The 15,061-nt window shown below is 40.3% G+C and overlaps 1 protein-coding gene across 10 annotated transcripts in view; it reads left to right on the top strand.

The window, feature by feature from the left end:
* OSBPL1A (oxysterol binding protein like 1A) overlaps positions 1-15,061 on the top strand; it is a 149,705-nt gene that overhangs the window by 91,811 nt on the left and 42,833 nt on the right. For all 10 annotated transcript variants that reach the window (XR_014550256.1, XM_083622880.1, XM_083622886.1 and 7 more), the window contains 10 exons: positions 2,371-2,456; positions 2,703-2,847; positions 3,358-3,425; positions 3,505-3,549; positions 4,862-4,935; positions 5,386-5,449; positions 6,904-6,999; positions 7,738-7,863; positions 13,135-13,216; positions 14,530-14,636. Coding sequence is in view for 9 of the 10 variants with exons in the window: in XM_083622880.1 (XP_083479006.1) it covers positions 2,371-2,456; positions 2,703-2,847; positions 3,358-3,425; positions 3,505-3,549; positions 4,862-4,935; positions 5,386-5,449; positions 6,904-6,999; positions 7,738-7,863; positions 13,135-13,216; positions 14,530-14,636 (893 nt within the window). In the remaining variant the exon portion in view is untranslated. The remainder of the gene's footprint in view (positions 1-2,370; positions 2,457-2,702; positions 2,848-3,357; positions 3,426-3,504; positions 3,550-4,861; positions 4,936-5,385; positions 5,450-6,903; positions 7,000-7,737; positions 7,864-13,134; positions 13,217-14,529; positions 14,637-15,061) is intronic.

Raw genomic sequence — 15,061 nt, 5'->3', positions numbered from 1 at the left:
AGGTATGAACCCACTGAAATTAATAGACCTAAGCTAGGCAAGTTTATTTTCATGGTCCTGCTCTGAGTAGGACTAATGTTGGATGCAGCCCAGAGTCAGCATTCTTTTTAATACTGGCATCAATTGCACGTTTCCTTCTTCTGTCCTAGGATAGGAGAAATGTGTACTTGAGTCACTTCTAACATTGACTTCAAAAGCTTGAATAGCATTTTAATAAGGTGCCTGCAGTATCATGCAATGCACCTTTCCCACGTAGATTTGTCAGCTATAACCTGTTGAAACTTAAGTGGAGGGTTTAGTATTTGCCAATGTAAATGTCAGTTCTACCTAAAGTTCCCACGTGATCAATTGCTTCTGATAGGCTACTTTTCTACAGTCAGGGAAGAAAGCTAGGTTACAACTTGCCTACACTAGAATAGTTTGTGAGAACTAGAGACACTCGTGCTTAGAAAAGGATAAAACTTTCACAGGTTTGAGAAAGAGAGGGAGACAACATGCTGTGTGAGAGTGAAAGATTGGCACATAGTTCAGACTTACGGAGTTTCCTGTCACAATATATGATGATAATGACCTCTCTACTTGAACAAATTTATGGAGAAGAAGAGGTCTATCAGTGGCTATTTACAATGACAGTCAAGCTGAACCTTCATGTTACTCTGATTTACAAGTACCAGGAGACAAGCAACAGGGAAGGTAAGATGCCTTCACCTTCTAGTTGCACAGTTTCTGGAACGACTTGGCTAGCAGCTAATGGAAACAGGGCACTGCACTAGGTGGGACCTTTGTCTGATCTCCCAGGGCTGCCCTTACCTGGGCTCAATGAGTCGCTTGCCTTATCCATATATTCTGCTATTGCTGCCAAATTCTGTAGTGGTTCTAACAACTCATTCCCTTTTTAAAAGGATGCATTCCCAGCACAGATGATATTAGATATAGTACTGTCTCTACTTCACAGGGCTAGAAGCACTGCTTGCTGGGAGTTGTAGTATGGCAGAAGCAGGAAAAGGGAAGGAAAGAACTGTTTGGGCATAGAAGAGGTGAGCAAAGGGTCTTATGTAAAAAGAGTGTGTTACTAGGGAAAGCTGCTGTTAAAAGTATAAAATCCACCAGTATTTTGTTTTAGGACACACTCTCATTAGTTTGTGGCATTTAGCATTATGACGTAATTTGGGATAGAAGTGCTTTGGGATGGCTGACTGGGGAAAGCTCCACTAAAATTCTGTCAAGCTTTGTTCTGTATTTCTTTTCGGTTTTCCTTTTTGGTGGAGGGGCTACATAGTCAAAGCCCCTGTAGTTGTTTTAAGACTCTCTAATCTTTAATACACACACATAAGCCTTGGAATGATTAGAAATTGTACTACCGTACTTATGTAGATAGCAAACCTGCTTAGATATGATTCAGAAAAAGTCTATATTTTGTGAAGAGACATAATAAAGATTATATTATGATAAAATTGACTTTCGCTATCCAATATTGTATCTAGAGTTAACCCTTACTTAGCAGGCTACTGAGTGCAGGAGTTGCTCAGTTTTGCATTGCTTGGTCTTCTAGAATTTCAGTTTGCCCTTAATTTCAAAGAAATAAACCTTGTTGGTTAGCATTTGCCATTGAATTCCTCTGTAAGCAGAGATGAATGCTAATAGCACTATTGCCAAATAGCTGCACTCTTATGACTGCATGCCGTGGGGGTGGACATCATTTGCATGAACTGAGTGTGTACAAACCTGTTCCTGTGGATATGATCTGGGTATGAAAGCAGGTTTGGTTAAAGCTGCCTATCCAGATGATCAGAGATGCATTGTGTTCCCTGCATGAGACTCTCCAAAACCTGCTTACCAGGACCTTTTAACTGGAAAATGCTGGGGACTGGACTTTTGGCTTTATGTATGCAAAACATAGGGATGCGGGTGGCGCTGTGGGTTAAACCACAGAGCCTAGGACTTGCCGATCAGAAGGTCGGTGGTTCGAATCCCTGTGAAGAGGTGAGCTCCCGTTGTTTGGTCCCAGCTCCTGCCAACCTAGCAGTTCGAAAGCACGTCAAAGTGCAAGTAGATAAATAGGTACCGCTCCGGCGGGAAGGTAAACGGCGTTTCCGTGCGCTGCTCTGGTTCGCCAGAAGTCGGCCACGACTGGACCTAATGGTCAGGGGTCCCTTTACCTTATGCAAAACATCAGCTCTACTGCTGAGCTGGTCTTGGCCTATATTGTTCTGGAAATTAACAGGCTTGAAGTTTAGGGAATATAAATCTGTGACCTACTACTCAGGAGGGAAGGACCCACAAATGTTAATTGCTTTTTCATTGGGAATCTAGCAATGAAAGAAACTTTCCTATGGGAGGATATTGTTTTAATTAATTATTTGTACTTAGCTGTAGAAAGGACTGAAGAAAGAAAACTTGAAGAACTCCTCCTGGGAGCTGCACGAGAAGGAGAAACTGAAAAACTCACAGCACTGGTACATACTGTGTTTCCATTCTCTTGATATTTTTAAGCCATACTATACAAGTAATGCTAGATACAGGGTTTAAAATCAAAATAGATAGTAGGCATGGTGGAAATAGATCTCAGGCAGTGGAATGGCCAGGAGCTCTGGTTCTGCTTTCTGTCTATAATTCTGCTCGGCTGTCTGTGGTGTGTTAGAAAACGTAACTGCAAAAAATTACAAGTATGATTAAATATTTTTTTATATAATTATCTCTAGTTAAACAGGTCAAATTCTCCTGACATCAACTGCACTGATCAGGTGGGAAATACACCATTACATTGTGCAGCATACCGTGGCCATAAGCACTGTGCTTTGAAGCTCCTAAAATCTGGAGCAGACTCCAAAATAAAGAACAAAAATGGTATGTAAAAGTTTCATTTTATTAGCTCCAGATTTCCCCTTTCACACGAAAAGCAAAGTGAATGTGTTAACTAAAAATAAAACATTATTTTCATCTAACTGGGTCTAGAGTAATGTATTTTAGCACTGTCAATTGGCTTTGTATTAGAGAATTTTAATCCGGGTTTGTGTTGCCAGTAAATAAGTGCCAGATGCCGATGAAAATAAATACCCAATAATCCTATTTTAGCTTTTACAAAGCCCATATGCTTAACCAGTACCGTCTGATGCATTCTTGAAAGGACTTCCGTTGCTAATGTCATTCTCACATTAAAAAAATTGAGCATGGCTATGTTCAGTGGAATAATTTTTGAATCAATCCTTTGCGATACCTTGAGTAAAATGCCTGTTGAACAAAGCCTCAAACCAAGAGAGCATCCTTTGCTTTCCCTCTCAGCTGTGAAACATAAGGTATACTGTATTGATTCTGATCCAGCTATGATGAAGTAAATCCGTCTGCTCTTTTGAACAGGTCAGACACCCCTTGCTTTAGCCCAAGGTGCAGAAATGAAACACATACTTGGAGGGGGCATTGGGAAGGTGGGTACAGCAGATTGTGCGTTTAATCAGTACCATTAACATGGGTCGACTTGTGTTTAATTTCTCAATTCTTTTGTAGGTGAGCAACAAACCTCCGAAACGATATGAAGGACTACTCTGGAAGGTGCCTAACTTTTTTCCTTTTTTTTGCCTTCTCCTTATGTTTTAATTGGCCAGAGTTTTTTTTTTATTTCAAGCCATAGCAGTAACACAAATTGATAGACAGTTCATTCACTGTACTAACTCTCAAGACAGAAGCAGAATTCATACCATAAATGCCCTTATCTTGAACTGCTTTGCTGAGGCAATGGCTCTTGGGAGCGGGCCAGAGGCCAACGTGTGTCCTTTCTCCAGGGCTGGATTGACACTGACCTTTTTAGCGTTATTAGAACAATATTAGCTATGTTGTTCTAAAACAGGAACCCCCAACCTTCAGCCCTCCGGATGTTTTGGACCACAATTCCCACCATCCCTAACCACTGGTCCTGTTAGCTAGGGATCATGGGAGTCGTAGGCCAAAACATCTGGAGGGCCACAGGTTGGGGATGCCTGCTCTAAAATGTCACAGGGGATACAGCTAAATAATGTTCATTATCTTAACGTTGTTCATCCCTAACAGCAGCTCCCTTTCCTACTTGGTTCCTGGTTGCTCTGCAGTGCCCTCTGGTGTCACATTTTAATAAAGCATTAATAACATTCTTAGCAAAATGTAATGTGACCCTTACGTCTTCAAAATCATTCCTTGCCTCTTTCATAATAATAATAATAATAATACCTTTATTGTCATTGTACAACCTTAATGTTATAAACCATGAGAGTAAATCCGCCCCAGGTCATATCTTCCATTTGAGCTCTTCCATTTCTAATATGACCCATCTGTTCCATATTGTTGCTGTTGTCTTAAAGGCTAGCGGGTGACAAAATGTCTTAACTTCCCTGACATGTATGAAATATAGGCTGCTTGAATCTTTTCTTCATATCTGATCAATATTACTTCAAGAATTGAACCAATTACAGTTTATTGCATTATAATGAGCTGTGCAGCTAGATGCTTGACTCAGAAGTCACAGGCTTTGGGGATATACTTGAAAAGAAGGCTATTGTCCCATCCTCACTTTAACTAAACGTCCAAGGGGTAGGCTAGTAGTAACTGTACTTGGAGCCTTTTATACCTCTCAGGTGAAAATGTTCATCCTTCCCAGGCTCCAGCTGGAGTTTTCAAGTAAGCATTACTTCAGTTTACTATCAGTCAAGTGTCACAGAACAAATAGCAGAGTAGTCATCTTCTGGCCTCCTGAGATAATTAAAACAATTAAGGATGTGTTGTTCAGCATTAAAGCTGCTTAGTAATGCTTATTATTGCTTGTCATGCAGCAGCACATGGCAAATTCAGCTATTGCTGAGGTGACAGACTCCATTTTTGTTTTGTTTTTAAGAGTTCAAGATTTTTTGGGTGGAAGCCATACTGGGTAGTACTGGAACATGGAGTCCTCTCCTGGTACCAGAAACAGTAAGTGTGAAATTGAGCATCTCTCTAAAGCCTTTTGAATGTGTAATATTGATACCATTGGCTTTTGAAACATGATTTTGAAATTGTTGAAAAGTTGAACTTTCTTTACCCATGCGTAAGTTGAAATTTATTTCTTAAGATTATACTTTTATCATTCCATATATTTGAAGAATGTGGTTTTTATTTATATTATGATGGATTGACTTGTATTACAAGGAAGACTACCTTTGCATTTGTTTTCAGCTCCCTGAACACTCTTCATGTGTAAATATAATGGGCAGTATTTTATTATTAGTCCACTGAGTTCAGTGGGTTTATTCCAGGTACGACTCAGTCAAATACCACCCAATCACATTCTACTATAAAGAAATTCTGCATCACTCCAAAAGCCTTTTGGTGGCTGTAATACTGATGATAATGATTAATTATTTGTTCTGCCTTCTTTTGAAGGGCTGATATTGGGAACAGTAATCGCCGCCAAGGATGCAAGCACTTAACACAAGCCATTTGCACAGTAAGCAAACTGGGGAACTCAGAAATATCTGTTATGATTGTGGACACAATGGGCTAGTGTGTTAGGCTTAGGTATGGAATATCCAGGTTCAGATACCCAAGCAACAGAGCAAACGTTTTTAGCCAAGGTTGTTCTGTTTTTATTTTTGGTGTTGTATTATCTGGTGCTTATTTGTGGGCCACTTTATAAGGAGTGTTGAGGCACAGATATTTTAAACAGCTGAGGAGAATTACGTATCCTCTTCTTATGGTACATGATATTTCCTCCCATTCCTTAGAAAAATCTACTAGAATTCTACATGTTGGGGCTTTGTGTTCCAGGGCATTCCTTTTTTTAGGGTATCATTTTTTAAATCAACCTAGCTTCTAAAAAGGCTAACAGTCAGGTAACAAGCAGCACATCTTCTAGTTTTGCAACATGCCCTATCCACAGTAATAAACTTATAAAAACAAATTATTGCATAAAATGCAGACATCAGCTTAAACTTATTGTGAATACGGGTAAAGAACAATGACCTCCAAGTGGACTCAGAATTCATAGCCAGATATATTTTTGAATACAGTCACACAATGCCAAGGCTGTGATAAAAAAGCAGAATTACAACAAAGGGGTTGCAAACGCTGCAGGAAAATGAGGACTCTGCTCTGTGATTTGTACAGTATGCAAAACTAAGCACGTTGGTATATATGCTGTTTTGCATTCTTCTTTTGTTAGTTACAGGGCGGGGGAAAGAACCACGGAGAACATAGAATGCTCTGCCCTTTGGTTACTGGAAGTACTGCTGGACCTCACCTTGAGCTCCACAAACCGTGACATTTGCCCATAATATGTTCAAACCTATCCTTAACAGTCATGATTATTAAAAACTTTCAACGGGGTTTTCAACAGGGAACTGACTGATTTTAATGAAAGGGCTGACACTGTGCTGTTTTCATTATAATCATCTATATGTTTTTAATGTATCTTCTATTGATGTTTAACTGTTTTTTTTAATGATTGGGGGTTGTTTTTTTCATTTCTCTGTTTTTAGCTGTTCTTGTTTTATTTGTAAGCCACCTTGAGTCCCTGTGAGGGGGAAATGTGGGTTAGAAGTAAAGACATAATAATAGTAATCTGATTTTTGTTTTAAAATAAGATTCTTGGAATGCTTATGTTGTTTTTTTGCACCAATTTTTTTCTGAAGGAATGAAGTGGGCATGGATTTAACGAGATACAAATACACCAACTGAATTATCTCTGACAAAACTCATTTTGCTTGATAGTTTGCTATTCATTTTTTTTTTTCCATTTAGAGAGCTTTAAGTGAACAAGATCCAGACAAACTAGGGATGTTGGATTTGACCTGTAAAATTTTCAATAACTTAGTCACTTTTGCAGATGGAACTTGTATAGGAAGCACTGTGCAGTTTGCTGACCTTCTGTTTCTGACCTGCTGTCTCTGCTTCCAACTGAAGGTAAAAAGTACAGACGGCAACCTCTTCTCAATCAAATGCTTTGATAATACGGTTCACAGTTTTAAAGTTCCCAAGACCAATCAACAGTCAAGAGAGGTAAGTATTTCTTTAACCAATACTTGGCAACTTGCAGATTCTAGCCAAGAACAAAACCACTGCTTGCCTAAATGTAGTTGGATAGGAATCTTTTCGGGCTGAATTTATTGAGTTCTTGTAATGCCACACTAAATTATCTTATTGCCATGATGAATAGTGCTGTGTAGTTGTAGCTTTGTCTACTTCTTCTGCTTCACAGGGAAAGCAAGGCAATAACTAAACCGCATTCTTCTCACTCTGCCTGAAAATTTCCCTCCCAGTATTTTAATTTCACTGCAACTTCCTTAGCTAATCAGACTAGGGAAGGCTGACATTAAAGGCACCCCATGTCCACAGTGCTCCATGCAGGGTCAAACCCAACTTTTCATGAAATGCCTATGACAAATGACAGGGACAAATAAAACAAGTGTTTATGCTCTTATATGTATTAATTCATATACTATTTGTGCCCCATAAGCTTAAATTAAGAAATACCTTATGAGATGCTTGCCTGTTGGTCTTAAAAAAAGATTCCCCCCCTCAAGATCAGTCCTTTTAAAAAAAAAGTCTTCTCATACCATTTCCTTCCTTCATTGCTATCTAACTTTTGCCACTCCATCTTTGTCACCTCTGTTGGTACGCTCTCAAGATAAGAGCCGTGGTGATTTGTGTGGACTATACCCTATTAAAAGTTAAAAAGTAGCAAATACTGCTTTCTGCTCAACCCCCCCTTCTTTTCCCTTTCCTTTTTTTCTGCAGAACTGGGTACGGGCAATAGAAGACCATTCTGCATACAGCACACACTATTGTACTCAGGAACAACTGAGCGATGAAGAAGAGGAGGATGACACAATATCAGTTGCTGAGTTACAAGCCTCCCTCAAAGTAAGGAAAAGCTTATGTATCTCATGCTACGTAGAGTTCTTCTTGACTCTCTGAATTTCTGGATAACTTTTACCCTAGGGCCTTTCCTCTGGAATACACCAACACGAGGTGCCCTGGTCTGTGCAACGAAGGTTTAAAGGTGTACATAATAGAACTTAAAAGATCTGTAAAGGAATCTCTCTCCTTTTGCTTTCTCCTTCCCTCACACACACACACGGCTTTATCTTTAAGCCACTCTCTTGCATTTTGAGCTGCCATTTTCCTTTGTTCTGTATGAGAACAACAATGGGTTGAATTTCCTTGCTTTTGCAGCCAGATTTGGGGATGAGGCACAGATCTGGGGATTCTAGCGTATGCACTTCCAGTATTTTGAATTCCTGGAACAAGCTCTTCAGCTTCCCACACCCGTCACTGCTAATCAAGCTCAGAGACATGCAGACCTTTTTGATATAGAGCTTCTTTTGATTTCTGCTACAAGTGCTGCTACTATTTCCTCATTTTTCATTTATTAACATTATTCCTATTGTAGACCAGCATTCAGCTAAATAGTCTTGGCATGAGTTGTACAAAAGAGCATGCAGTTCATGATAACCGTTAAGTTAAAAACCACTTCCTGAAGAAATGAGACATTTACAGATAATGCCACACATTTTAATTTCCTTTGGATTTGGGGGGACACCAGAGACTTGTGGTATATTGGTAATACTTTAAGTTAGAAATATACAAACAGACACTACATGGCAAACAAATACTCCTAAAACAGCAGTAAAACAGCTAATCTTGCATCTGACTCCTAAGATGCTTCACGTTACAATTCACATCTGTTAGTACTGTATATCCAACAAAGTAGTTCTGTTAGTTCAAGGATTTCTGGCTGCATATTGGAATTTCTCCTCCCTCTTCTTTAAAACAGCTTCACATATACATATACATATACATATACATATACATATACATATACATATACATGTATGTCCCAGGTCTGAAGGTCTTCATGGCACTACTTAAAATAGTGTGTAAAATATACAGTGGTACCTCGGGTTACATACGCTTCAGGTTACATACGCTTCAGGTTACACACTCCGCTAACCAAGAAACAGTGCTTCAGGTTAAGAACTTTGCTTCAGGATAAGAACAGAAATCGTGCTCCGACGGCACAGGGGCAGCAGGGGGCCCCATTAGCTAAAGTGGTGCTTCAGGTTAAGAACAGTTTCAGGTTAAGAACAGACCTCCGGAACGAATTAAGTACTTAACCCGAGGTACCACTGTATCAGCTTCTTCTACTGTGGTTTTTTTTAGAACTAGCTATTGGGCAGATATAGTTCTTCTGAACACTTTCCTGTCTGCCTTTAAGTTGTCTAATAAGAAAGTAATTAACTTTTCCTTGGATACCAAACAAGAAAAAACAGTCACTTTAAGTTACATTCATTTAAGTCATTAACTGGATGTAATTCACTTCTAAAGCAATTTTAATTCAATCTGTGTAGCCATGTGACACTCGAAAAGGATGCTGTCCAGAGTAACACCTTTTCATTTACTTGGGGGGGGGGGGGGGAGCGGGGAGAGGGTTTTACTACTTCAAGCCAGAAGAGGGAGCTCATCTGTTTTGTTTAAATTTTTCTGAAGACTTGCGTAGGTATTTTTAAAAAACAACAACAGTATTTAAAGATTATTTGAAAACCTCTGATTATAGGAAACAGTTCTAGCATAAGAAAAAAAAGCTCAGTAATTGATTTTCATTATAGTAATAAGGTAAATAGGGATGTGGGTGGCGCTGTGGGTTAAACCACAGAGCCTAGGGCTTGCTGATCAGAAGGTCGGCGGTTCGAATCCCCATGACGGGGTGAGCTCCCATTGCTCGGTCCCTGCTCCTGCCAACCTAGCAGTTCGAAAGCACGTCAAAGTGCAAGTAGATAAATAGGTACCGCTCCGGTGGGAAGGTAAACGGCGTTTCCGTGCGCTGCTCTGGTTCGCCAGAAGCGGCTTAGTCATGATGGCCACATGACCCGGAAGCTGTACGCCGGCTCCCTCGGCCAATAAAGCGAGATGAGCGCCACAACCCCAGAGTCGGCCACGACTGGACCTAATGGTCAGGGGTCCCCTTTACCTTTAATAAGGTAAATAAGTAAGTCTAACAAAATGCACAGTTGCAGTGCTAGTAATTTTTTTATCCTAAGAATAATTTGATTATGCATATCTCAACTCTTATCTTGCATAAAAATATACACTTCCTGTGGGAAGGGGGATTATTGGTTTGTTGTTATTATTGTTACTATGTATTTTGTAGATTATATATTGTAATTTTATGTTGTGAACCGTCTTGAGATCTACAGATGAAAGGTGGTATACTAATGGTAAAAGTAAAGGGACCCCTGACTGTTAGGTCCAGTCGTGGACGACTCTGGGGTTGCGGCGCTCATCTCGCTTTACTGGCCGAGGGAGCCGGCGTACTGCTTCCGGGTCATGTGGCCAGCATGACTAAGCCGCTTCTGGCGAACCAGAGCAGCGCACGGAAACGCTGTTTACCTTCCCGCTGGAGCAGTACCTATTTACCTTATCTACTTGCACCTTGACGTGCTTTCGAACTGCTAGGTTGGCAGGAGCAGGGACTGAGCAACGGGAGCTTACCCCATTGCAGGGATTCGAACCGCCGACCTTCTGATCGGCAAGCCCTAGGCTCTGTGGTTTAGACCACAGCACCACCCACGCCCCATATACTAATAGAACTAATTTGGAAAAGCAATTGACGATTTTTGGAAATTGGATGGCCAATTAGGGTTGTAATTAGATTAAATTTCTCCAGTATTTTAAAACTTCTTAATGAACTTCATGAGTCTAACAAAACTTTGCTTGAAACTGGATGTAAGGTCTTGGTTTAGTAGCACCAACAAAAACCCTGAAGGAAAAAAAATGAATGAAATGAGTCGCCAGTGGTGCAATGGTTCAGTGTTTCTGGCTGTTAACCACTACACATGCCAAACTAATACCTCTTTGGCTTCTTACATCTTTTGCCTCTCTTTATGCAAAACACGTTCATGTCTTGGCTTGTTTTACTGCATTCTCCTGTTCTAGTATCTTAGATTAATTTAAAGCTACTTTATTTCCTGTAATCATCCTCTACTATCCATACTTCATCCCAATTTCCTTTCTTTATACTGTACAGATCTTCCAAGGGGCATACCTGGGAACATAACTACAGCGTGCGCAGAACTCTAAATAGGGCCAGTACATGCTGTACTGTTGCAGATAGTTTCTGGAGAAACCTTACAGCGCATTGCTCATTTCAGGGCAACTAGTGAATAATTCTGCTTAGTCTAACGTGCTTTATCAGTGCCTTAAAAATTTATGCTGTGAAATTTGAGCATCAGCTGTGTCACCTTGAAAACAATTGTACTTCTGGAAACTAGAGGACGTAGCTTCAGCCATAGAGGGCTTTAGTTCGGAAATTGATGTTGTGTTTGTTCTTTTTCTGTCCCAGTATGATGGTGCTTCCAATAGAATAAACTGTAGCTCAGAATCAGCAATAGCCATTATTAAACACTGAGTGTGGGTGAGCAATGTGGCAAACTCAGGATTCATTTATTGGCTTATTAACAGGGTGATCCTATGTATGTCTACTTAAAATTAGGTCTGAGATTAATGGGACATATATCTGGATTTCAGCCTAACTGAAGCTAACCGTGCAAAGGACAGTATACATACTGCTGGGAAACCTGTACTTTTTAGTATGTTGTTGGATTCCAACTCCCACCAGACTCAGCCAGCATGGCAAATGGTCAAAGATGGTCCAGGCACACTTGGAAGGCCATGGTTCCTTCCCCTTAACTTGAGATAGACAAATAGGTATAATACTTCCTTGGATCAACCTATAATAATGTTATGTGGGTGCCTTGATTCCCCTGAATTCCTCAGTGCCAGATTCCCCTAAATATCTGATAGGTGTTAGAATTTCATCAAGCCACCTGAATCCCTGGATCCAGCAGAGATTCAGTTTCCAGAATTTCCAGGCCAGCCTGATAATGGCCGCTAAGTATGAGTTGTTAACCAAGATGGTAAATAAACCATATATTATAAAGACACCGCATGCCTGGACCCATGGAATCTACTCTGCTGCAGAGATTGAGGTGGCATGTAACAATATATCCAGAAGGGTGTGCAAGCCTCTGAATTATAGTAAACTGCATATGCTATTACGTTTGAGTAAATTGCTTATGCCACCTGTTTGCCCATTAAGAAGTCCTTTCACCTATTTTATCTCTTTAGGGCCAAGGTAAAACTCGTAAATAGCAAAGAAAGTTAGGAGAGTTGCTTCTGAAATTCATGGGTAGCCATTTTTTTCATATATATTTTTTAATGAGCTGCTATGGCTCTTGGATGTCCTTTATATTGTGACACTTTAGAAATAAAACCATACATTAAAAAAATGCTGGATTAACACTTGTAAGGTAAAGGTAAAGGTACCCCTGCCCGTATGGGCCAGTCGTGTCCGACTCTAGGGTTGTGCGCCCATCTCACTCAAGAGGCCGGGGGCCAGCGCTGTCCGAAGACACTTCCGGGTCACGTGGCCAGCGTGATGAAGCTGCTCTGGCGAGCCAGCACCAGCGCAGCACACGGAAACGCCGTTTACCTTCCCACTATAAAGCGGTACCTATTTATCTACTTGCACTTAAGGGTGCTTTCGAACTGCTAGGTGGGCAGGAGCTGGGACCGAAAGACGGGAGCTCACCCCGCCGCGGGGATTTGAACCACCGACCATACAATCGGCAAGTCCTAGGCACTGAGGTTTTACCCACAGCGCCACCCGCGTCCCTTGTAGATAACCTTTTTTGTAAAAATTCACATGTAAATAATATGAGCAGCTGCTCTCTTTTTGAAATAGAGGGCCAAAGTAGATGAGAATTGGAAATCTGTAATCAGATCTCCATCCCTTTGTTTTTGGAACAAGCAACTGCAATGAAGGTACACCTGAATTTGGACTGTGGAACGGTGAGGGGACACTTGACATTTCTCCAGTGTAAATCCCCGCCAAAGCTGATATTTGTCTCCTTAGGGAAAAGTCATGGTTCCTCCATGGCTGCTATCTTTTCTGCTTCTCTTTCTCCTTTTCTTTTCTTAAAAAGGTACCTTTAGATTAGAGATCTGTGGTGGCATCTCTCATATGTCACCTAGTTTGGCACAAAGTTTTATAATGATGTAGGTCATGTTTAACTGGAAAGAAACTCTTTAAGATTCGTTATTCTGAAAGTGTAAATATCTGTTTCCTCTCCACAGGTTGCGCAGTCATGGCAACAAAGACTTGATAAAGAGATTTCTGGATTCCTCACCGTAATTAGGTCATGTGACACTTCTCAAGGTGACTTGTTTTCGTTCATAATAAGGAACTCTCTTGTTGCTTTGAAACACTTTCCAAGCAAGTGGAAGCCTTAACTAGTTTCTCAGTAAATATGGGACCATCCCTGTTCTGTCTGACCAGATGTCTCAATCAGGCCTTAGTAATGGGTGCAAAGTTAGCTGATCTCATACTCAGCATAATTTTTGCTCTTTTGTGTCCTGATGTTTGCAAGTAATTTAACTCACACATTTTGATACGGTTTAATATGTATTTTTCAAAAGGTTAACTTCCACTTTCTGTGTGTCCCTCAATATGCACAGAGAGGGGGCAGGTTGGTTTAGATACAAGCAGCGACCATTTTGCGTGCGTTTGATTGGTGTGTAACCACCGGTGTGCAAGCCATTTTTGGCCCCGAAAGGGGCCCGGGCAGAAGGGAGTAGACTTACTTGCACTTTGCCAATGAGCACAATGAGCTGGAATGCAACCCCCTCGCAAACGGGGAGTTGCCTGTACTATGTGTAATTAGAGCATTTAGTTTAAGAAAGTAAACCTGACAAGTATTGTAGTACTATTGTTTCATAAAATTGTGCACATTTAAGCTGCAAAACCTTCCGCATCAAGGCAGTATCTAATGCATTTTTAGAAATGGAGAATTCACTGGGGACAGCAGCCTTCTCAACCTTATCATTCTGGAGTCCTCTTGCCAAAACACCTGAACCTTCTGCAATGCTGTTAGAATAGCACTTCATCTTACAAAATTCTTATACAGGCATACAGTGTTCAGATGTTTCTAACTTCTATTGCTCTCAGACTGTCAAAATTTTGTGCAACATTTGTAAATGAAGAACAGGTTATAACCATTAAAGGAGGATACAAGATTTTAGAAGTTGTGGTAGCTGACCCAGAAACACAAATTTGGGGTTATGTAGTAATGTGCCATCCAGTTGCTATGAAGGAAAGGTTACTGATCAGATATTCCCATGGACTTGTCCAATAGCAGTCGTACTGTGGCCTATCAAAAGCACTGTCTTGGTTTGTCCTCCTGTCTTGTGATCATAAATTTCATAGTAAATTGTACTTCCTCCTAACTAAGACCTGTGGGTTTTATTACAGTAGAAAGTAATTAAATGTTCTTTAATTAGACATTCCTTTTTCTCAACTCAAAGATATCAAGTGTATCCTATGTAAGAATGGCTGATGGATGAAGGTTCTGGGTCATGCTTCTGTGAGACTGTTTTAATAATAAACTTTGTAGGTTACCCGAACTAAAACAACAACAAAAGGTGGGGTGGAATAAAACAGTAACACATATATTACCTGCCCTTCTTCTAAAGGAATGCCTACTTCGTTTCTCAAGAAAGCTGAAGGGGTTTCTGAAACATCAAGAGAAACTTGTGAAGCGCTGAGCAATTGTCTCAAACTCTTCACTAAGCAAGAAGGGGTAAGTATTTCTATATGACATACTCTCTGTGAATCAAAACAATGGCAAGTATCTATAGAAGAACAACATAAGAACATCATTTGGATGGGATCTTTTCTGTCCTTTGCAGCCTTGAGTTCTGATTGCTGAGCAATATTCCCTATTGGTTTGGACATTTAAGAACTTCAAATATTTAATGCAATGTCACTTAAGTTCATAGCCTGAGAAAACATCTGAAGTGTTCTCACAAATAACAAATGCAGTTTCAGCAGAGAGACATTGATATTAGAACTCTAGAACACTAGTCAAGTTGATAAAAAGAAAGAAAGATTAGAAGTGGAAGAAATATTGGGTGGAATGTGCAGTCTGCTTCCAGGAAGAAGCAAAAACAAAATATTGTGGCTCCTTAAGGTTATAGTGTAAGCTTTCATAGATGAGTCAACTTC

Source organism: Podarcis filfolensis, assembly GCF_964270895.1.
Source record: "Podarcis filfolensis genome assembly, chromosome: 7".
Taxonomy (NCBI): Eukaryota; Metazoa; Chordata; class Lepidosauria; order Squamata; family Lacertidae; genus Podarcis; species Podarcis filfolensis.
This window is presented reverse-complemented; position numbering and strand designations above follow the sequence as displayed.